Source organism: Xenia sp. Carnegie-2017, unplaced genomic scaffold, assembly GCF_021976095.1.
Source record: "Xenia sp. Carnegie-2017 unplaced genomic scaffold, XeniaSp_v1 HiC_scaffold_24, whole genome shotgun sequence".
Lineage (NCBI taxonomy): Eukaryota > Metazoa > Cnidaria > Anthozoa > Malacalcyonacea > Xeniidae > Xenia > Xenia sp. Carnegie-2017.
This window is the reverse complement of record NW_025813487.1, coordinates 5,396,265-5,419,843: the sequence shown is the minus strand read 5'-3', so window position 1 is coordinate 5,419,843 and position 23,579 is coordinate 5,396,265. Positions and strand designations below refer to the sequence as shown.

The window sequence follows — 23,579 nt, the reverse complement described above, 5'->3', positions numbered from 1 at the left end:
ATGGTGTACCAAGGTGCTTTTGGACGAATTGTTATAAGCCGGGTCTTAATAGGTGCAACTTGGTCAATGACGGCTGTAAGCGAATCGAAATAACCATTTACCATATCAGGTAAGTTAGCATAGATGTCAGCACATATGGTATGTTGGTATTGTGAAAATCCATAGGTATGATATAAATTTTCTTGTTCCGAATAACGTAGAATTCTCAGTATCAAAACTATTTAATGCTTTAGACCCTTTGTTTTGAGATACGTATTTTTCCGCATTCATAAGAGTCCCAGAATGTCAAGACTGAATGAATTGATTTTTTTGTTTTACCAATGGTTTATTTAAGTACTTGATGCAATTACATGCATGGTTTTATGTTGTCGCTGTACACTTCAACTATACCTCAAGTTTCGGCCTATGTTGCTAAAAGAATAATTTTACCATATGTGCTTATTATTCTTATGTAATACTATAGAAGCAGTGTAATTTAGCTTTCAAATGTTCGGAATTTTTTAATTGTAATAAAATATGCAATGACGCAAATTAGGTGCGTTGCCTACGCAGTTAAAGCGTTCTAATAGGAACATATTGCTTCATGATCGGTGATCTATTTGAGGACAAAATACGCAACTGACATGATACGAAGTTTTTTGTTTACAAATAGAAGAAACATATTTTGCATGGATATTTTTTTGATATAGCTTTTGTTTCGTCTTATGTCTTGAATAGTTACGATGATCATATGCTACCTTGCTCGCACAGTACATTTGATGTTAAGCGATATGACTTGTTCCAACTTCCGAGCACACCTCTGAACATGGAAGCGGATTTTTGTTGGTGAAAGACTGAAACTTAGCATAAGAAGTTGGACATTTGAAACAAACAACAATGAGTATTGGTAGTTAAACAAGCTAGAGTCGTATCACTATCGTATAGCTATCCCTAACCACCTAACTACAATTATATGTCTCTAATACTATTTGTCTTTAGTGACCATAGGGGCTTAGTAACATTTGTCGAGATTTGTTTTCATACAGGTCATTACAAACTTCAATAACGACATGATGGATCAATAAGAACCTATTTCCGAAAGAATGTATTATAGACACTTATAGTCGTGTGTAAGAGCAAAGAAACATTTTTTATTTAACAGTTGTAATTATTCGTATCAGTTTTAAAATATTCTGCCGTTTCCACGATGATCCGTGAGTAATCATAAATCGTCCTATTGATTGAGATTTTATTAAAAAATGCCACATAGTTATCTCAAGCTCTACGACTTTATCGTGATTTATGTCAGGTCAGCTTTTTGAACCATGCATTTGTGTTTAACAAATGTGTTTAATGTCGTGTCTCGAACGATAAAGACAAAATGCGATACATTTTGTCTTTGATCTATAGTTTTAGCAATTATTTGCCGTCAAGCAATTACAGATATAAGTGTATAAATTGTCAGAGATAAAGTCTTTATTGTTTCTAATACATGCGCAAGTTCAATATTGCTACAACAAACGATTTACTACCAAATTACGATATAGTTCTTTAAGTAGCGATTCGAAACCGAAGGATGAAACGATAACATGGAAAGTTAATAACTTTAAGTTATTGTCTACCTTATTAAGTAGAGCGGAAGAATAGTTTATCCGATGTTACATATTTGTATTTGGGAGATACATGTTATGCCTACTTAAGCCTAGTTAATTTCCAAGTGATCATCTGTATTATGTATTATGGACTTTACGGAAAATTTTCTGTACGATCAAAGTGATCTTTGTTTTGGACCCATGCTGATAAGATATTGCCTGCATGAGACGACTATAATCCCCTGTGAACAGGGCTTTGGATGCTGGATTATTTTCGATGATTTTGAGCCTTGCCGGGATAGCTGAAGAAGCCCTTCCTGATCATTTACGGTTGCAAAGTAACATTTGTCTTCTCCTTATGCAGTTCAACCGTTTCTTTATTGTATTATTTGTATAAATGTTTTATCATTCAATCTTTTACAGTAGAACCCCGCGTATAAGAACTTACATTTTTAAAGGCTAGTCTCATTGCTTTGTAAAAAGTATATTTTCTCTGAGTTTCAGCCTCTTTGAACTGACAAAACCATTTGAAATCTTATCCTACACAGGTTCTTGCACAAACAGGGTATAATTCAGAAATTTTAGCCCCTTACTGGTTTTTAAAATATAGGTTCTTTTGCGGGGGATTTTACCGTATTGCATGTGACAAAAACAGTTAGTATAACAAAGACGCCATGCACCACTATTTACTTTTGGTTGACATAAATTCCATCAGCGTATGATTTCTGAGTTATTTACTTCATCGAATGATGTTAACATATGATAGAAAAACTGTGGTGAAATTTAGAAAAGATCCCCTGAACATGTACCATTCATTTATGCGTATATTTATCCATGTTGAAGGTCTAAATTAGGTAGTTTTCTTTTATGAAATATGCTTGTAGCACAATATTTAGTGTCGAAGCTGTAAATGATAAGTAGTTTCTTCACTCTTATCATGTTCGATTCGTTAGACAGAGCAGCAAAGGCGTTTCTAGCGTGGTAGGAAGAGGGGCATGCAATGTTACTGAGGTGACTGGAAAGTCGGGAAACTAAGTTATTCATGATTGAAAATGTACCGACATCACAGACTCCCTAAAAAAGGTTAGCCGGTACGCCCATGCTCAACAGCAAAATAACGAAAAATGTACAGCACGTCATTAAACCTGTGAAACAATTTTACGGCACGTCCTAAAAGTTACGATTCGATGTAATTGACAAATTTAGTTCAATTCTAAGCTATTTTCTTTAATCATTAAAATGTCATTGCCTTGTTTACGCCACGTTGGCAATAAGTAAGACATCAGTACTCGACATTTTTTTGCGTGCTCTGACATTTACCTATATGCGTTTTCTCAAAGCTCATGGGAGTTAGTATGGAGTTGTGATTCACTCTTGTGATTCATTCCGGCCACGTTCAAGCTCAGACAGGCCCACAAACCATCCGTTCTATTTTTCGAATAAATGCTAATATTGACTCCAGCTCAAGTTGGTAATGCTGTTGTATCTTCCCTCAGGAACAGTGGTGTAACTAGAACGTTGATTGAGGGATTGCATGGTTATTCATATATTTAATTGTCCTGACTGGTTTCTCTTGAAAGTGAATTTCTTTCCTAAAGAAATCAGCGCTCTAGTCACGTCCCTGCTCAGGAATTACAGCTTTATTAGTAAAGGGGGTTATGAAACAGCGTTTTTGCTCTATACAGAGATATGGAATCTGAAGTGATTATACTTTTTTGTGTTATTCAGATTCAACATTTATTCATGGCATTGCATTTTTACAAATTTGGTCATATTGGTGGTGCCCAAGCATTAATGTGTCAACAGTATGCTTTTGCTTACTTTGTTCATTGTGCAGCTCATAGTTTGAATCTTGTTTTAAGGCAAGCTGTGTCATCTATTTCTCCTGTCATGGTATTTTTTGCTAATGTTGGGTATTTAAGTACATTCTCAACTAGTAGCCCACACAGGAAAGTTTTTATTTGACTCCGAAGATGGCCACCGCTAAGGTTGTCGAAACGTCAGTCAACAACAACAAAAACAGTCCTTCTCAGGACTATACCAACCTGGACGATCCACATTTTACATGTAAAATTTTTATTTTATTATTTGATGGGGGTCAGTAATCCACCGCTCGATTGCATGACCATTTGTCGGAGTCTGGCGTCGCCACTGACGGTACCGTAAAATGAACCGTGGCTCGACTTCAGTAGGTGAAGATGTGCGTCGTTTACACTTTCATTCCTATTGCTGGTACACATTAAGGTATTGACCAAAACAACACCATGGGCGGCAAGTCGCCTATAAACAAGTAAACTGATCTATAGTTTATTGTTGTCCGAGTCGTTTCAATCGTATTGACTGATTCTTTTCAGTCTTCTGGATAGAGCTCTTGTCCTATCGGCTTGTTTTCTAGAGAAGACTGCTAAGACTCAAGTGTCTATTTGAGAACCCAGCTTCAAGTGCGACGTTTAGTGGCGACAAATTTGCATCTCAGCAGGGATATCTTGTTCTAGATTTCCAGGTTCAGACGGTGTAAGCTATCACTGCAACTTTCTGCAACAATGTTTGGTAGGCTTGAAGCAATTTGTATCGCAGTCTCGTGCGAGTTATTTGTAGCGTAATTTTCATTATGGCTAAAATGCTTGTGCATCACTCGAAATAGTGTACAATAATTGAACTTTAACGCTTAGCTGAGCTGTTGAGGAAGCGAAACATTTCCGTATCACTTGGATGTTCAATCTTGTCGTTGCGTAAGACCTGTTTCCTTCCAACTAAATTTGTGACGTTTTCATATTGTTTTTGAGACGTTTCGTGTAATCTTTTCTTTTGATGTTATTTTGGAGAAGTTTGCATGATATAATAATAACCTTTAATGGGCTCCATTTACGTTTTATGTGATAATTTACATAAGAAAGTAAATATTCTGACAAAATGCAACAGTATTATTTCATATTTTTATTTGTACCTATGTTTGATAGACATTCAATTAGCAATTACAATCTCGATTTAGAATTCATGTCCGTTGACTTGCGCTTCTTGCGACAGATGCCATGAAATAGTAAACGATTGTCTGAAACGCGCTTCAACAGATTGGTGTAATACAGGCGTGAAAAAATGTGCGTCATATAATTGGAATACATGTAAGCTGGCATAATATATTTAGCATGTTTGCTGGTTACTTTTGATTGCGTGATGATTTTTGGGGGTAATTAATGGTGAAGCTTGGTTGACAGGAGAGTCAAAAAAATTTATTTAATGATACTTTATCGTCAAGATACCTCTTCCCTTTCGAAATCATCTACAATGTTTTTTTCGATAAATAGTTTAAATACGCGTGGGGGAATCCCCATGACAATATACTAAAATTACGTCATTTGCACAGCATAAAGAACAACGACGAGAGTGCGAGGCATCAGATCAAACACGATCGTAGAGTGATCAGATATAGTCGTCGAGAAGAGAAAATAAGACTTGAAATTAGTTTGTGCCGATAATGGATAATGAAATCAAAAATGAAAAGTGCAGTTACGAAGAACTTGAACTGAAATACAAGCAGTGTTTAAAAGATAACGAACATTTGGCAAAAATGATGAAAAATTTACGACAAGAAAATGATAAACTGAACAATGAATCGCGTAATCAAACTTCGCGGCTCGCCGACGAGAGTTTGCGACTGGCTGAAGGGGAGGACAAACGTAAACAAAAATACAACGTATTACTTGAAATTAATCATGGCTGGAAAAATGACTACGAACAATTGGAAATGCGCTTCAGAATGCTTAAAAAAGAGAGAGATTTACTCGTAGAGGAAGTAAAAAGAGTAAAAGAACGAGTAAATGAACTTGAAGAGCGACAAAGTCCTTTAGAAGACGAATTAGGACGATTAGCCTCGGCTTTGTACGCGCAACAAAGTGTTCAACATAATCGCGATGAAAACGAAGTAGAAAAATGTGAAATGTTGAAGTCGCAGATACTCGTTTATAAAGAAGACTTTGACCGTGAGCGTAAAGACAGAGAAAAACTAAACGATGAAAAAGAAATGTACAAACAAAAGCTTGAGGACTCTGAGGAAATCCTCCGACATCTTACAGCAGAACTTGATGCGTGCAAAGTACGTGAGCGTTCCTGCCGAAGGGAATTGTTTCAAATTGGTTCCCTTTAGTGCTAGTTATCCTCCGCTTAATTATCTATGTCAATGTAGGTGCACTGATCGTTCTTGTCAGTTGCAGCACCAAGGGGAACGTGTTCACCCCCCTTATGGGTCGTCCACCGCACTATTTTACGGGGGTGATGTTGAAGTCGACGAGCTTCATGGTTAGCCACATAAAAATTTAGGAAAGCTATTAAGTGTCTCGTGCGTAAAGTGTGAAGTAGCTATATGTCAATTGTAAAACATGATAGATATTTTTATATGCATATATTTATATTGATTATATCCAATATTGTTTAAATATGCATATAGGATATTATTTATGTATTTATATTGACATATTATGTTTATGTGAACACAATAGGAATAAAGTATGAACACAGATTAGATATTTATACAGAAGGGCAACTCAAGTCGGAGCCTCTGATGTTTTTTTCCTTGCGCATGTTGTACTGCGCATATCGGCAGATATTCTAGCAAAATATTTTGGACCTTTTCACTTGTTCCCAACTACTGAAATGACACGACATCATTTCTTATATTGAAATATTTCCAATTTCATTGTGAAGAAATGACATCATGTAATTGCAGTGTTTGGAAACAAGTAAAAAATCTTAAGTATCTTGCTGGAATGATGACGATCGTGAGGACGCAGTGCACATTTGAGTGGCCCTTCTGTATAATTTTTAATCTGTGGTATGAATTATGTTATATAAGCAAGATATAAATTAATTTACTTTGTTATAAGAAGTATAAACCTTTTCCTCCTTATATGTTGCTCTACATTGAGTTTTATGTAAGTCTATAACAGAGACGTAAACGAATATATTCAGCAATTGGAGCTAAATTAAACGCAGATTATATTTATTTTATCATTTACTTATCAAATTATTTATTCAAAACTGTCATATATCCCTTACGAAAATTATCAATAGGAATCCCTATTAAAACTTTCTACAGGATCCTATTGGAAATTGGCCCATGAGCCTATAGGAATAATCTATAGGATGCTGTAAGAACCTATAGGAATTCATATATGAATTGCTATAAGAATTCATATAAGAATTCTTACAAAGGAATCCTATTGGAAATCCTACGAGTTTTTCTATACAAATAGTTGCTATACGAATTCCTACCAGATCTCCAAATTCCTATTAAAACTTCCTATAGGATCCTATTGAAAATTGGCTCATGAGCCTATAGGAACAACGTATAGGATGCAGCAGGAACCTATAGGAATTTATATAAGAATTCCTACGAGAATTCTTATAAGAATTCTTACAAATGAATCCTATTGGAATTCATACAAGTATTCCTATACAAATTCTTACAACAACTCCAATAAGACATCCTGCAAGAATTCCTATAACAATTCCTACCAGATCTCCTACGAAAATTCCCACAAAACTCTTAAAGAATTTGTAAAGAGGCTAAAGTATTGCTTACAGATTACTACGGAATCTAATCGGATTTTTTATAAAATCCCACGTGAATTGCTCCATAATCTAGTTGCCCCGGGGAGTTCTTAAAACATACATAGAGAATTCTACATGATTTTATATGACATAAATTTGCCCCACAAGTTTCTATACGCCTCTAAAAGACTATAAATTGTTACAGGATCATAGGATTGACAAGTCATAAAAAACAGACACATTACTGTAGCTCCCCGTTAAATATAATACAGAAACACACAAATAATTTAATAGAACTTAAAAAATTTTAAAACTTGCATATGTTAACAAAATTGCAAAAATTACCAATAATACAAATAACGTTTATGTGTGTATAACTAGAAAAAAACATGAAAATTAGCTATCAAAAACAAAATTATAAAAAAGAATCAGTTATCTGGTACGTTGTCACTTATTTTGAATTTTTTACATCTTTCGCGGTTGTTTAGCTTTGCCTTTATGAATCCTTTCACCCTTTTTTTGTCAGGTAAGCGAAATTTTTTTACAACCACGTTTAAAATGAGCAGAAATCTGCTTTAAAATATTATAAATCATAGAGTATACCTGCTGGAAAGTCAAATTGAAATTATAGCTACTGAGCTGGACCGTATAGCACTGTTTTGAGCGCTCATGTGGTAGCTACTTCATCCTTCCATTTAGCGTTCTACCTCTTCGCCTCTGTAGAAGGCACAAATCTTCTGTCATTACCAATTAAATTCAATTTAAAAGTTGTAAAACAATCATACATTATGTCATTTTTTTAATACGTTTTGTCATTGTTTTTTAATATCAATTACTTATGACAGCAGGAAATCTTGTCAACCACATTCCAAATCACACGGCACAAACAAAACTGAGTAGTTCAAACCATGCTCAAATTACCCTTGTTAGTTTTTTGCGTGTGAACACTACTAACCTGGTCAGAAGCATCCTGTTTAACTCAACACATCTTGGAGGTATGTTTAATAAAGCTGAGGTTAAACCTGTGTTAGTATTACACGCAAAACAAATTAACGTGAGTTGATATAAACTAAGGCCGTTACCAACCAGGTTAGTTCATGTCGTGTGAATTAAGCTCAAATTTTCAAAACGTCACTTGTTTTAAATTATAAACTGTCAAACAAATAATACACCTAAAAGCCACCTCAAACTGGTAAACATGCCTTGCGCACTTGTCATTCATAAGACGCATCGACAAAGACTCTTATATTTTTGTAATGTAAAAATAAGATGTTAACGATGTTTAGCATTTTTCGTCACGAGTAAAAAAAAATCGTTGTGAACGTAAAGAAATCAGCAAATAAGCTATACCTGAAAGTTTTTATTGTACTGTGGAAATGTTCAGCGTTTAAAATAACGCAGTATGTAGGTGTTTTGTAATTCTGGGTCTTTGTTAATACCAATGCAATATTGTCTTTCTTTCCAAAAGTTTTAGAACTTTTAGTGGGTATTAAGCAATCTACAAATTAATCATTATTCATAAATAAAACTTCTAGACTTCCGGTGATAAGATTTATCCACGCAAGACGATGAACCTGAATTGGTTAAGAATGTCTATCTTCTTTATGACAAAAACCTTTCGTCCTTTTGATTGATTTGGCCAAAAACCGATGAAATTTTATAAAACACAAAATATATTTTATGTGTTTAAAATCTCAGTCAAGTCAAAGAATAGAGAAGCGTAATAAGTCATTATAACATCTACATTCCTCAACCCATGAAATTTTTTATATGTTTTGATTTGGATCAATGATTATATTGTAAGACATGGCTCTAGATGAATCTTTTACCTTTTAAAGTTAGTTATTTCGCAACGTTGGAAGTGCAAAACCTTTGGCAAGCCTTTAACGTATACTTTGACTCGTCCACTTGTGAAATCTCGGGTAAATATATTTTGTTAGTTTACTTAGTTATTGGTATTTAACATTTAATGATTCTATTCCCAAATACTTTATAGTTATACGTCTTTACACAAACGAGCAAAGTTGTTCTGTTCTACTTCTATAAAGATACGGATATGCCAATATTAATATAGCTAATTGCTTCACTAACTAACTTCTGAAATTGTTTAGTTTTCCCTGTGTTCATTTCCTTTAATAAATGTATAATTGTTAACTTTAATAATTCAACTTTTGCTTTTCCACCACAAACTTAAAAATTCATTTCTCAACATACGCAAACCTCATATTGCGCAAGAACTGACCTATTGACTATTGCCATGGTAATTGTAATTTTATAAAACAAAGAGTTTGACAAACTGAGTTTAGTAAACCAATTTAGCAAATCCTATTTCAGCGCTTTGAAGCATTCCATGTCCCCTATTATTGCCTTGCATTGAACGTAATCTAACTGGCATTTTTCAGTGTCATCACTTTTACGAAAGCGAGGAGTAAAATTGAGTCCAGACCAGTGAAAAAAACTGACATTGATGAATTTTCCTCAAAGCAACAGTCGAGGAATTCTTTAAACAGGGGCAGATAAAATACGCTAAAATGGAAACGACATCAAAAGTTGATAATGAAATGCTAAATACGTTACAATGGACAGAAGATTCATACTCCTTAAAAGATTTTGTTGACGTTTTTTCACTTCCACAAGTTGTGAAAGTTATCAGTGGTTATGATGGTGGTGAGCACAGTCCTACCATTCGTCATGGACAAGTCCTTACTCTCCATGCTATCAGAGATTCAAGCATATTCCAAGCTGAAGACACAGAGATAAAAAGGTTTGTCCTTTATGAATTGAAAACGCAGGCACGGTGTACTTTATACATCACCATGATTAGTTTTTTATTTCCCTATTTTGTACTTCAGCGTAGCTCAGGCAAAGCAAGGTATGAAGTCATTACACCTTATTTGATGTTTATATTTTTATGAAAGTTATTTCATTACCGCGAAATCTGACAAAATGCTAAACTGCTTTTAATGAGCTCACATGCAGCCTTGATGGATAGTGAAAAGGAAAGGAATTGTAAAATAATGTCTTAGAATTCAGTGGCAACCATGTAGTTTTTATTTTTCAGGATTTATAGCGATTTTCATCAAACAAAAAGATAGGCCTCACAAAAAGAGGGAGTCATAAATTTTTGTTATTCGTAGTATGTTGATGTTCGACGTCATGACCTGAACATTATTTTGGTGACGAAACTACAATTTAATATTGGAATAAACGAAATTTTCATAAAATATAAAACTCCACATGATGTCGTAAGGCAAGCAATTTTTTAAAAGTGAAATACAAAGAGTCTAATCATGACATTTACATGGCAAACGAAGCGGTCTGAAGAATTGTGTTTAAAATTTTAGCAGCAAGCTCTTGGCTTAAAATGGCACGTCAAAATAATGGTTTATTCAGCACTCTATTCTATTCGCTCCATAGTGCATAAAGTGTTCGGCTTATGCACTTGACCAGTTGTGCATCTATTCTCACTAGCTTTTAGCCTTAAGTAAATTAATGGTACTATTTGAGCGATTTTTCTAAAATTTCTAACGAAAGGATAACTGTATTTCATACATACATAGGCAGCAATTGCAACCAGTTAGGTATACTAGTTTAAATATAATAAATACATAACACATCCAAAGTATCTAACCACTTGCTCTTGAACTGACAAAACTATTTCTTGAGTATTCAGGTACACCACATATGCAAAAGTTGATTTCTTTTAAACTATTTTTTTCTCAAACGCAGATTAAGCGCGTCGTTATCCAAATTAGATGTTCTCCAACTGCATGTTCTTAAAGAAACTCAATGTTTTTTAGCGCAAACAGAAGATGGAAAAGATGTTCAAATTCCATTAAACTTTTCGCAACAAGTTATCGAGTGTCAAAAACAAAGAAGTATTATAAAATATTAAAAATTTTTAGAAGACGCGAAATTAGCCTAGGTTTTAAAAAATATGTTCCCTGACAAATATGACAAAGTTTCCGTTAATCCAACCTTAAAAACTGTCTGGACAGCAACGAAATTTATCACGCCGGAGATAGTTTAGACGTTGTGGAATTTGATATTTCAAGAAAGCATTTGGTTTGTTTGAACAAGGAAAAATATTATGTGAGGTTTGATATGCATCAACTGATTCATTTGAAAGTATCAGATGTCACCATGGATTTAATGTTTCTTGCTGAAGTACAGGAAAGATTCAAGTTACCTGTTTTGGTTCGCTTTGAGCCACAGACCAAGTTTAAAGGTTTCGTTACACTAAAGAAGGTCGTCACCTTGCAAACTGTTATAGCCTCCCGGTGGCAGGAATATAGCAGAATATTTTTAACTTTTCCTGCTAACCTCGACATGTCCTTGGTTCCACCCTCCGAGACCACAATAAATGATCCAACGTATCTTTAGCTCTTTGATGGAGTCCATGGACGCTTGAATGTTGATAAAATTAAAGGAATAATTGGAGATTGGGAGGCATGTTTTGGCCTTAATACGTTTCTTTGATGTGTAAAATGATAGACCAAAAGCATCAAAGTCATGAATTTGCTTGGTTACTTTGCTTTGTTACTGTTTTACACTACGTTTTTATGTATGCCTTTACTGTAAAAACTGATTGGTTAAATTAACCATGAAAATTGTTTACCTCAGATGCATTTAACCACTTTAACCAATATTTTTATAGTTTCTTTAACTATTCATATGGTTATTCATTGGTTAAAACCAATCAGTTTTTACACTGTTGTTATCCTTCACCATATATGAGGTACGCATAAGACCCTGGAAACGAGCTTATGTATTACAATAGTTACAAATGTTTAAACATGCATGATCTTTCTGGCGTTTTAATATAGAGGATGCATGATTTTAGCTTTTTCATAAAAGTTAAAGGAGCTCTTTTCTTCTAGCTAAGTCGTGATGTTGCCATACATACGGTGCAAAATGTATAAACGAATTTTTGAAGCAATTGTATTTCATTATTTTCACAGATATTTGATGCTGGCAAAACGTGTGCTGTTAGAGCAATACCTGTCGGAGAGTTTCTCCTGAAGAGGTCGAAAAAGAACAAAAATGGAAGCGATGATGTTGGAGAATCCTTTGAAGATGTTTGAAATTCAGTGGCGGAGCCAGCCCGTATATTTGGTCGTGCTGTGTTAATTTTTCTATGTTCACTCACTGTAAAAACAACAGACTTCTAGAAAAATGAATGATGATAATGATTTAAAATTTACATATAGCTGCACTAAAACTTGAGGGCTGGTTTCCCCACTGTTGAAATTTTCTTTGTATATTTCCAACGATGTCGTTTTTAAAGATTTTATTATAATGTCTCTTTCATTATTGTCATAAATGACAAATGGACAAAGCTCCATGTTGGCCAGCTTGGTGTATACAGAGCGCAAATCTCTGTTTTGGCTCATTTTATATTAGCTTGGCAACAAAAAATCTCGTTTGCAACCTTTCTATTTTTTGGGTCATTTTTGCTTCTATTTCAGTGAAACACATAAATTGTTGATAAAATAAATTCACAGACAAAATTTTTCATTCATTGTTAAATATGACGAACAAAGACTGGGGAGGAGAACACGGGAAATATTCTGACTCAAATTTGACGTTATACCAGTGAACTCTTTAAACAACCGGAACGATAACTTCGCCGCCATATTGGCTTCATTTTATTATATTGCTTTGTATTAAAGTGATCCGTCCAGTCTTTTAAAAGAGTACACTGCGTTATACTTCAACATTGGGACATCGAATTTCACATTATAATGTATTATATTGCGGTTTGTGGAAGACTTTTTCCGGAAGTTTTGTTCGAAACCTGCAGCCACCATATTGTTATTAGATTTCAAGCAAAATAATTCAATTATTAAATATTTCCAATGAAAATACAAAATAAAATGAGATCTGTCCCAAAAAATGCTTCATCTTGTCTCTAAACCAAATTTCGAGTTTGTCTTCTTTATGGCCAAATTGGCTACTTTTTATCTCCTTTTTCTGGGTTATTTCGTGCCCAGACCACCTGGTAACTCTGCAAAGCTCTCACATTTGTATATCGCGTGTATTGTAGTAATTGTACTGTTCACGTGTGCTGTTCACGAGTACTAATTTCTAATTTATTTTTATAAAATAATATCTCCGACACGCTTTGCCATGAATGTTCTTGTCAAAGACATGCGTTCACTTCTTAGACCTCCATCCTGTATAATTTTGGTCAACTGTAACTCAAATGTAACACTTTACGTTTAAAAGCATAACTGTCTCAACTTAGCTATTGGCTTTGATCATTGGTTTTTATTTTCTGAATGTTTTAGTTGTTCCTGTTTGATTGTCAGTGGCGTAGCCAACCCCGCAAATTTTGGTCCATCTATATGTAAATTTTAAATCATTAGCATTATTCTTTTCTGCATTGAACGAACACAGAAAAATTAATATAGCAGGACCAAATTTGCGGGCTGGTACGTCATTGCCACTGATATGTATAAAACTGGATAACACACTTAGTGCTTGACTTGAAGTCGAGTGGCGGCCATATTGAACTATCCATTTCTAGTATATATTTTATAATGAATTTTTATCATATTTCTTATTTTTTAATATTTTCTCTTTCAGATATCAAGCCAAATCTTTTATTATGATTTCTAAAAGAGAAAATAACAAAAATATAAAATATGATAAAAATTCATTATAAAATATATACTAGAAGTGAATAGTTCAATATGGCCGCCGTTCTCAAAAGTTGGCTTCAAAATTTTCTCGGCACCAGAATTAGATTGTGTTATCCAGTCTTTATATATATCAGTGGCCACTGCCGACTGTTCCTTTTCCGCAATTTCTCTACCCGCAACTTTTGCAACTTTTGCCTCTATGCTTTTGGGTTGAACTCCATTGTATTAGGGTTCAATTCTGGTTTATTTATAATGTTTTATCGGAATTGACAAGAAATTTCTATAAAAGGAAAATAATCAAATTTGGAAGGTTTTCGTGTAGTGCAAAAATGTTTAGAGCAATAAACATAAATTTTTTAATACTGGGACTATGCCAAGATTTCACATCTGTGCGATGAGTATAAAAAACCAAAAATTTACGGCGGCCGAGAAGGACAACGTTAATTATATAAATGTGACAATTTGTCGTGGAATGAACGAAAAAATTAAAGCAAAAGCTTTCAAATTCGATGATTGCTCTTTATAGCTGTGAGCACTCATTACTATTCCATCTACAAATGTCTTCTGTGACAAAAAATCTTTGTGAATGGAGAGTAATCAGAAAGAAACTTTAACGTGAAATGTTTTCCTGTATTGTGAAAATTAAAGCAACTCGATGAGCATAAATTTTTCAATACTGGGACTATGCCAAGAATTCCATTTTATAAGACAAGGAATATTAACCATAAAATAGCCTTTTCTTTCATTCTTGAAGACCTGAAGTTTCAATTTAGTGATCGGAAAATCAAATTAAGTCATTATAATGTAACATTCCTATCACCATGGAAACGCTTATAATTATTCATATTTGGCATTCGCTGTTTTGATTTGGATCGATGACCAAGATCCTGTACGCGACTTTAAATGAATGGATTTCCTTGTAAAGTTAGTTATCCTGCGAGCAAAACCTTGGTAGAGAAACTTTGGCAAATGGCTTAACAAACTTTGACGCTGTCATTAATTGGTGAAATATCAGGCAAATATATTTTATTGACGATTCAAAGATTTATATTTATTTAACATGCAAGATGTCTATGCATGATTAAATTCCCAAATGCTTTAAACGCTTTCACTCAAACGAGCAAAATTGTTCTGTTCTTCTAAAATTTTGTTTCTTCTCAAAAAAGTTCACTTTTTTTGTATTTGTAAGTGAGATTTTACAAAATATGAAATTTTTGAACAACCTGTTCAGCAGAGAGTTTATATTTTCTTTCAGCGCTCTGTAGCATTCCATGTTGCGTAGGAAGTAAAGTAACTATTATTTTTTAGTGTCATCACTTTTATGAAAGCGATGATTTGAATCGAGTCCTAAGCAGAGAAGGAAACTGACATCGATAATCTTAGTGAAAGCCACGGTAGAAGAATTCTTTAAACAACGGTAGATAGAATACATCAAAATAGAAACGTCATCAAAAATGGAAGACGAAATGCTAAATACTTTACAATGGACTGAAGATTCATACTCCTTACAAAATTTTGTTAACGTTTTTTCACTTCCACAAGTCGTGAAAGTTATCCGTGGTTATGATGGTGGTGAACACAGCGCTACCATTGGTCATGGAGTTGTTCTTACGCTCCACGCTATCAGAGAGTCAAGGTTACTCCAAGATGAAGATAACGAAATAGAAAGGTTTGTCTTTAATGAATTGAAAACGTAAACATAGCGCTGCTTTCGCAAAGATTAGTTTTAGATTCCATCCTTTGTACTTTAGCGTAGGTTGGAGCAAAGCGAGTTCAGTAAATTCTATAAATTCCAGTCTTCCCCCTCCAGGTTTGTTTTTATGGCGGCCGTGTTTGAAAAGATAAACATACTATGTTAAACGTTTTATCAATGTGTCTGACTGCATCGTCACACTCAAAAAATCTTTAACTATGTTCCTATATTAAATTGGAGTTTATAAGCTTAAACTCTTTTCTATTACTGAGAAGGTTTAGTTACTATTGTTGTGACAGGCAAAAAATAATCATACATAAATATATATTAAGAAATAATTGACAAAAATAAAATGCGCGGACGCTAAGCATTCAATGTATCACTAAGATAAATTTGCTTTTATTGTGACTAGTTAAATTTTATATCTGTCGCTCACTGTAATATAATAGCTCATTACATACTATTTTCTGTTTTGAATTTGAAACTTTAAACATGTCATTTATGTTGTTTTGAATTACGGTAGAAAGATTTACAAGGTGCGTTCCCCAAAAAAGACGAACCCCATATAAATTAATTATGTATTCGCTGAAATTATTATTCACAGTTATGTAATTAGCATTCTCAAGCAGTTTATTGAACTTGACAGTTCTGCACCTCTGGAATTTCATGGTTTGTTCGTTATTTGTTAAAGCAAAACATGTTAAAAGTACTTTCAATCCGTCACACACTGACTAAGCAAAAAATTTGTGAAATCAAAGCGACGTTAATTGAGTTGTAACAGCCACAAAAACGTTATCCTCTTTTCTATAAGATATAACCAACATGGACAAACGAGCGTGTTACTAAATTAATCTGGAGGAACAAATATAGCTATTTTTAATGAAGATTTCATTTTAATGCATACATGATTATTTATGCAGTCCTATTTTCTTCGGGACCACCATGAATAACTTTGTTGATCTGCTCATGCCAGGATTTATTTGTCTTCTTTTACATATAGCTCATTGAAACGAAGTCCTTATCTCACTGTTATTGCCACTACTGTGAACAGTGACGTGCTGTTAAAATTTTGTCTTGCAATACCAAAGGACATAGACATCGAGATTGTTGTTGCTGATGGCTTTGATAATGGCGCAAAGCATTACACAAACATTGTAAATAAACTAAATGATCGTTTTGATGTTGTGAAATTTATGAACGCCTACGAATCACTGCTTATCAGGCGCCAGGATCACATTCAGAAATTCGATTACGATGCAATCAAGGAATACATTATCGATAAATCGATATTATTATCAAAATGTGACGATGAAGAGGAGCTGGATGTGGTTGATATGCCTACTTTGCCTCCACAACGAGTGGAAAATCCGCTTGAAGCGAAAAAAGGGAATCATATACAAAATGAGTTTTCTAAGAAATCTCCTGGCTCACTTTTAAGTGGTGGAGAATCTCTGATTAATCGTGGATCAACAAGCAAAGGGAACTCAAAAAGTAACAAATTTTTTTACATCCCACAAGATCCGTCTGTGCTCAGCGTTATTGCCCTTGCGGATCTTTTACGAAATTTGAACATGGGACAATATGCAGAGATTTTTGAAGAAAAACAAATCGATGGAAGAATGTTGATGGAAATCACCGACTCCGATTTGAAGTCGTTTAACATGTCTGCGTTTCATCAAAGTAAGCTGATGAGTTTCATCAAAGGTTGGAGACCTAAACTGAAGTCACGTGTTCGAGGTAAGTAGATTGGAGAAAAAGTCTGGGTATGAGGTTACTACGTGATATGCACGTGAACGTATATGTTGTCTATGACGTAGAAGGAAGCAGGTTATTCGTCAATTGTAAGCTTGCCAACAGGTCTTCATGGCAACGTAGGCTTTTTGCCAAAATTGTTATTTGGTTTGGTTTGACATAGACAAATTTGTTATGTAGTTTCCTATTTCCAAATTCCAATTTCTGTCATAGGCGAAATGCACAATCCTGTTATGTCATCAAATTATACGGAAGTGTTTTCTTTTGAGCACGTTGAATCGTCAGATGCAAAAGAGATGACTTTTGATAGACGTCCTGAAAAAAAGGATAAAACCATGGATAAATATGTATCGTGTGAAGTAGATCCATCTTGTTCAAGCTTCCCATTCCATTCTGCCATAATAAAAGATGAAAATATTGAGGAAAAACCTGTTATCGATGAATCGATTTCAACACCAAAGCCAGACGAAGGTGACGAAGGTTTGGATGAGGTTGATGGGCCAGGGTTACGAAGAGTGAAACAATCATTTCGACAAAAGGTGAAAAGCTTTGACTTAACGCCAACGATTTACGCCATGGACATCTCTGAGAAGTCAGTACTTGGCCGAAAAAATAATATCAAGTCCGTAGCGGGATCTCAAATTGATGGTAACTACCGTCAAAAGACATCAGAAGATATATTAGAACCTAGTAATGATATGAACCCCCAACTTGTAAATGGTGTAACTGGGAAAGATAACTCCAAAGAATCTATCCATGAAGACCCCTCTAACACTCTTCCAGCAACTACTGTGTACCACACTGCGTCTCCGACGATTAACGAGGATAATAAAAATGTGGCAAAAGAAGATGAGGTTATCTATGAAGACCTGTCTCATTTCAATCCATCAACTGCTGTGTTCCCCAAATCTTCTCCTGTGATTAAAAGAGATTATAAAAATACAGAAAAAGAAGCCGAAGATATCTATGAAGACCTCTCTAATATTATTCCATCGACTACTGTGCACCACATAAAACCTCCAAGGATTAGCCAACATTTCAAAGATACAACAGAAGAAGCCGAAGTTTTCTATGAAAATCTGTCTAATTTCCATCCATCAACTACTGTGTACCACACTAGCTCTCCTATGGTTAACAACAATTGTAAAAATCCAGCAAAAAGCTCCGAAATTTTCTATGAGAATCTCTCCAACTTCCAGATTGATCGTAATGCTGCCTTTTCCGCGGAAGACTCTGAATCATCTCTCAAAAATACTGAAGAAAATGCATTAGTCACCAAAAACGTCGACAAAGGCAACGATAACGAAGCCCCTGAACTTCCTGAGAAATCGCCTGAGTTGAAGATGAGAATTAATGCTGAAATTCAGGCACTTTCATCTGAGCCCATTTATCAGAGACCAAGATCTTTGCTATCTACAATCAACTTCACAAGTGTTGCTCACAATCGTCCGAATTCAGGCCATCCATACGAATTAATTTGTAACATTCCACTTGATCTGTCTGGCCTCAGCGTCGGTGAGGTAGCGGATATTTTACGGAATTTGAATATGGGACGATATGCAAATATTTTTGAAGATGAATTAATCGATGGAAGATTGCTGAATGAACTCACGGATGCTGATTTGAAGTCGTTTAATATGTCTTCGTTACACTGCACAAAGCTAATGAACTTTATCAAAGGTTGGAGACCTGAATTAGTGTCGCGTGTGAGAGGTAAGAGCATTCGGAAAAAACCTAGGTACGAGTTTCCTACGTAGTATAATAATGCCTGACCGATATGTAGACTATCTAAAAATAAGTTGTTAAGTAAAGTATCTGCTCGTGAACATGACGTATACATCAAAATTTATTATATGGCTTGATTTGTTTTGACATGATAAAAAATTTTAAACAGAGTCGTATTTCTAATTTTTGTCTTAGACAAAACGTACACTCCTGTCACACCATCAAATAATAAGGAAGTGCTTTCTTTTGAAAATGTTAAATCATCGAATGAAAAGGAGATCTCTGATAATAAACGTTCTGAAGAAAAGGATACAACCATGGATGAATTTGAATCGTGTGGGAAAGATCCTTCCTATTCAGCAACTTTCCCAACAAATCCTGCCATCAGAAGCGATGAAAATATTGAGGAGAAATCTGTCATCAATGAATCCATATCATCACCGAAGTCTGACAATGAAGAAGTGTTTGATGAAGTTGATGGGTTTCAACGAAAACTGAAAAACACATTTCATAAAACTACCAAAAGCTTTGACTTACAGCCATCGTTTGACACCGACATCTCTAAGAAGGACCCGCCTGTCAGCCCCATTGTGTTACGCGTTACTCCCAATCGTCTCATTGAAGAAAGTCCTCAAAAGTCAATTAGTAACGTACCATTTGAATTATCTGACATTGACGTCATTGCTGTAGCGGATATTTTACGAAATTTGAATATGGGAGAATATGCAGATATTTTCGCAAAGGAATTAATCGATGGTAGATTGCTGATGAAACTTACGGAGTCAGACTTAGAGTCGTTTAATATGACAGCGTTTCACCGTAGCAAGCTGATGAAATTCATTAAAGCTTGGAGTCCTGTGTTAGTCATTCGAAGTACTTCATTGTATGAGCGAGGTAAGAGCTTCAAAAGCCTGTATACAAGGTGGGATGTGATATTACGTCTGAACGAGTCGTAGACTATAACGTAAATCATAACATCGATGATGACGTAGACCATGACGTAGAGGTTTTACCAAATGCCAGCTTTTAGACGTACATGTTTTTCTATAAAAAATTGTTATTTTGTTTGATTTTTTGACGTCGTGTAGATGTCAAAGCAGTTTTTTGTTTTCTATGTATGTCCTATAATCACTTTCAAAATGAAAATTGAAATTCCTAAATACTGAGGTGTCCAGAGGCGAGGCTAGCCTGAGTTTTAAGGCTTGCTAATAATCAGACTGGCTTTGATCATTTTGATAGAATTTCGTAACTAAATGAATGTAACAAATATTTATTATTTCTTTATAGAAGCTGAATTAAAAAACAAATTTCTTGACGAAGATTACAACATTCGAAAAGAAATAGAAGAAAAATTTAAAAGGTATTACCGAGAATAGATTGATGTTCACTCAAATGATGTCGTTATCATTATCTAGGTTGTTAACCGATTCTGTCAGTATTTTTATCGCAATTAACATTCGAAAACTATCATTTGAGGAAAGCATATCGTAAAAACGGAATGAAATATTTCCATTTTTAAATACTGCTTGCTTATTTCATAAGTTAAAGCCAATATATTGTGAGATATTTCTCGACTGTGATTTGTTAATTCCCGTGCAGTTTATGTGTAAGTGCACTGTAAATACTGTAACCTGATTGGCCAAAAAGCGGTGAATCCAAGTTTCTTTCAATTCAGTAAAAAACATGGCGGAATTGTAAACAAAGATTCCGCAGTTGTGTGAAATTCAAGATATACAAAATATATACACAACCACAAGTTCATGTAATGTTTACAAAACTTGGGCTGCGCAACGAGGCTTTTCTAAAGCAATAAGGATCGAGAGTTTCGAAGCAGGACAAAGGTAGACGGCGTTTTGCAAAACATCTCTAACTGTATCATTAGAAAGTAATATAAATCAATGTACGATTTTTTTTCAAACACCATCATTAATTTGATGTGAACACACATTTTGATAATCTTTAAAGACTTTATGAAATAAGCAAGCAGTATTTAAAAATGGAATTATTTTATTCCGTTTTTACGATATGCTTTTCTCAAATGATAGTTTTCGAATGTTAATTGTGATATTTTAACTCAAATGTTTGGTTTTAGAATTTAAATAATCCCGTTTTCTCTTTACTTTGAAAATAACAGATTTTTAAAGTCTTAACGCGCTCTTTTCAAAGGTTCAATTTTGTGACTCTTGAAAGTTTTCTTTAAATGTAAAATGAACTAAATGTATTTTATTAATAAAATGCACTAGAGTGTTTCTCATACATGAATAAGGAAATATGAAAGTACCGTTTTAAACTGATTATCTTCATCTTATTTCTGATTTCATTTAAAAAGTTTGTCGTGGATATGTGACGATAACGGAACAGTTGGTAAATATCGCGTGACACCATATCCTCACTTGTGTATCACAGTTGATGGTGATGAAGGAAGGCCAGATGAAGATTTGAAGAAAGAAATTGATGAAATTTTTGAATTGGAAGCATCGAAATTTATCGAATTTCGGCGTTTACCTTTGGCGTAAAATAGGTACGCAACGCGAACATTAGGGTAACCCACCAAATATACGTAAAATAGGTACGCACCAAGTAAATTTGAGTAACCTTGCAAATATACGTAAAATAGGTACGCATTGGGTACATTTGAGTGACCTGGCAAATATAAGTAAAATAAGTACGCATCGGGTACATTTGAGTGACCTGGCAAATATACGTAAAATAGGTATGCATCGTGTATATTCGAGTAACCTGGCAAATATAAGTAAAAAAGGTATAAGCCGCGTATATTTGAGTGACTCGGCAATTATATAGCCAAAGAATGAAGTTGTTGAATTATTAAAGTTAACTTGATATTATATAATTAAGTTCAAAACATCTAATTGTATAATGTGTTCGAGTTTGCAAAACTATGCTTTGTGCTGAATACTCAGTCGACTGTTTCAATAGCTCTTATTACCTTTGAACTAAATAAATAACCTTTGAACTAAATACAACTGGACGGATACCTCCCATCAAAATTTGAAGGTAGATATTTAACTAGTCAGTAGTCCCAACATTTCCATGCACAGCCAAAAAAAGTTGATTACGGCATTTTGTTAAAAACTTGTCTGGATATAATATTTGGCTTTATGGAAGTATAAACATATTTACCTTGAGATATCCATCCAGTTAGATGTACAGTTCAAGGATCACAACCTTTTTTCATTTGCCATTCCATTTGATCTAACTAAACTGGCGAGAGCACAATGTTTTACCAATATTGACTTAAAGTAAAAAATTGACGAGACATAACAATTTTTATGTTTTCAATTTTCATTCGTACAATTTAAATAAAAAATATCAGCAAATTTTTGTGTATAGAAAATTGCTAGGTTGCTTTGAGCTTTTACTATTGCTTTTTCTCAAAAGAAAATGGCTTAAAATGATGATTTTCAAGATTTCTGAATTCGATATAGAAAGGCAGGGGCGAAGCTAAAACGTTAGTTATATGTGCTGTAGTTGGGGTAGTAAATAATTATATGTAGACTGACTTCTCTGGAAATTACAATCACTTTTAAACAAATCAGTCTTGCATACTTGACTATGTAAATATATACCATCTTCATCCTTCTATTTAGCGTTCTACCTCTTCGCCTCTGTAGAAGGCACAAACCTTCTGTCATTACCAAATAAATTCAATTTAAAAGTTGTAAAACAATCACACATTAGGTCATTATTTTTTAATACGTTACGTCATTATTTTTTAATATTAATTACTGCTGACAGCAGGAAATCTTGTCAACCACATTCCAAAGCACACGGCACAAACAAAACTGGGTAGTTTGAACCATGCTCAAATTACCCTTGTTAGTTTTTTGCGTGTGAACACTACTAACCTGGTCAGAAGCATCCTGTTTAACTCAACACATTTTGGAGGTATGTTTAATAAAGCTGAGGTAAAACCTTTGTTAGTATTACACGCAAAACAAATTAACGTGAGTTGATATAAACTAAGGCCGAACCAGCCAGGTTAGTTCATGTCGTGTGAATTAAGCTCAAATTTTCAAAACATCACTCGTTTTAAACTATAAACAGTCACACAAAGAATACACCCAAAAGCCACCTCAAACTGGTAAACATGCCTTGCGCACGTGTCATTCGTAAGACGCATCGACAAAGACTCTTTGTGTGTGTGGGGGGTTTTTTAAACTCTTCTCATTTTTGTAATGTAAAAATAAGATGTCAAAGACGTTGTCATTTTTCATCACGAGTAACAAAAAATCTTTGTGAACGTAGAGAAATCGGCAAATAAACTATACCTGAAAGGTTTTTATTGTACTGTGTAATACCTATGCAATATTGTCTCTCTTTCCAAAAGTTTAAGAACTTTTAAAGCGTATTAAGCAATCTACAAACTTAATCATTATTCACCGATAAAACTTCTAGACTTCCGGTGATAAGATTTGTCCACGCAAGACGATGAACCTGAATTGGTTAAGAATGTCTATCTTCTTTATGACAAAAAACTTTCGTCCTTTCGATTGATTTGGTCGAAAAGGGACGACACTTTTTACCCTTAAAATTTTAAACACAAAATATATTTTATGTGTTTAAAATCTCAGTCAAGTCAAAGAATAGAGAAGCGTAATAAGTCATTATAATATCTACATTCCTCAA

General features: G+C 34.3%; 2 protein-coding genes and 1 long non-coding RNA gene across 3 annotated transcripts; all 3 read left to right on the top strand.

Moving 5' to 3' along the window:
• Positions 1–4,936: 4,936 nt before the first annotated feature.
• On the top strand, positions 4,937–5,873 carry LOC124451285 (TNFAIP3-interacting protein 1-like). Its single transcript, XM_047001908.1, has one exon. It carries the CDS (start codon positions 5,047–5,049, stop codon positions 5,713–5,715), a length of 669 nt encoding a protein of 222 aa, XP_046857864.1. The 5' UTR covers positions 4,937–5,046; the 3' UTR covers positions 5,716–5,873.
• Positions 5,874–8,930: 3,057 nt separating this feature from the next.
• LOC124451286 lies at positions 8,931–13,014 on the top strand. Its single transcript, XR_006950395.1, has 3 exons — positions 8,931–9,040; positions 9,521–9,882; positions 12,080–13,014. It is a non-coding gene; the product is annotated as an uncharacterized LOC124451286 (long non-coding RNA).
• Positions 13,015–14,634: 1,620 nt separating this feature from the next.
• LOC124451272 lies at positions 14,635–21,797 on the top strand. The gene is made up of 7 exons (XM_047001895.1): positions 14,635–14,777; positions 15,071–15,431; positions 16,456–17,192; positions 17,421–18,920; positions 19,128–19,826; positions 20,220–20,292; positions 21,262–21,797. Exons 2-7 carry the CDS (start codon positions 15,217–15,219, stop codon positions 21,446–21,448), a joined length of 3,411 nt encoding a protein of 1,136 aa, XP_046857851.1. The 5' UTR covers positions 14,635–14,777; positions 15,071–15,216; the 3' UTR covers positions 21,449–21,797.
• Positions 21,798–23,579: the final 1,782 nt, after the last annotated feature.

Excerpts from the sequence above, each read along its gene's own strand:
- LOC124451272 (XM_047001895.1), top strand. The coding sequence starts at position 15,217 with ATGGAAGACGAAATGCTAAATACTTTACAATGGACTGAAGATTCATAC. Across the intron at positions 17,193-17,420 it reads ACTGAAGTCACGTGTTCGAG|GCGAAATGCACAATCCTGTT; the intron begins GTAAGTAGATTG and ends TTTCTGTCATAG. Across the intron at positions 19,827-20,219 it reads TACTTCATTGTATGAGCGAG|AAGCTGAATTAAAAAACAAA; the intron begins GTAAGAGCTTCA and ends ATTTCTTTATAG.
- LOC124451285 (XM_047001908.1), top strand. The coding sequence starts at position 5,047 with ATGGATAATGAAATCAAAAATGAAAAGTGCAGTTACGAAGAACTTGAA.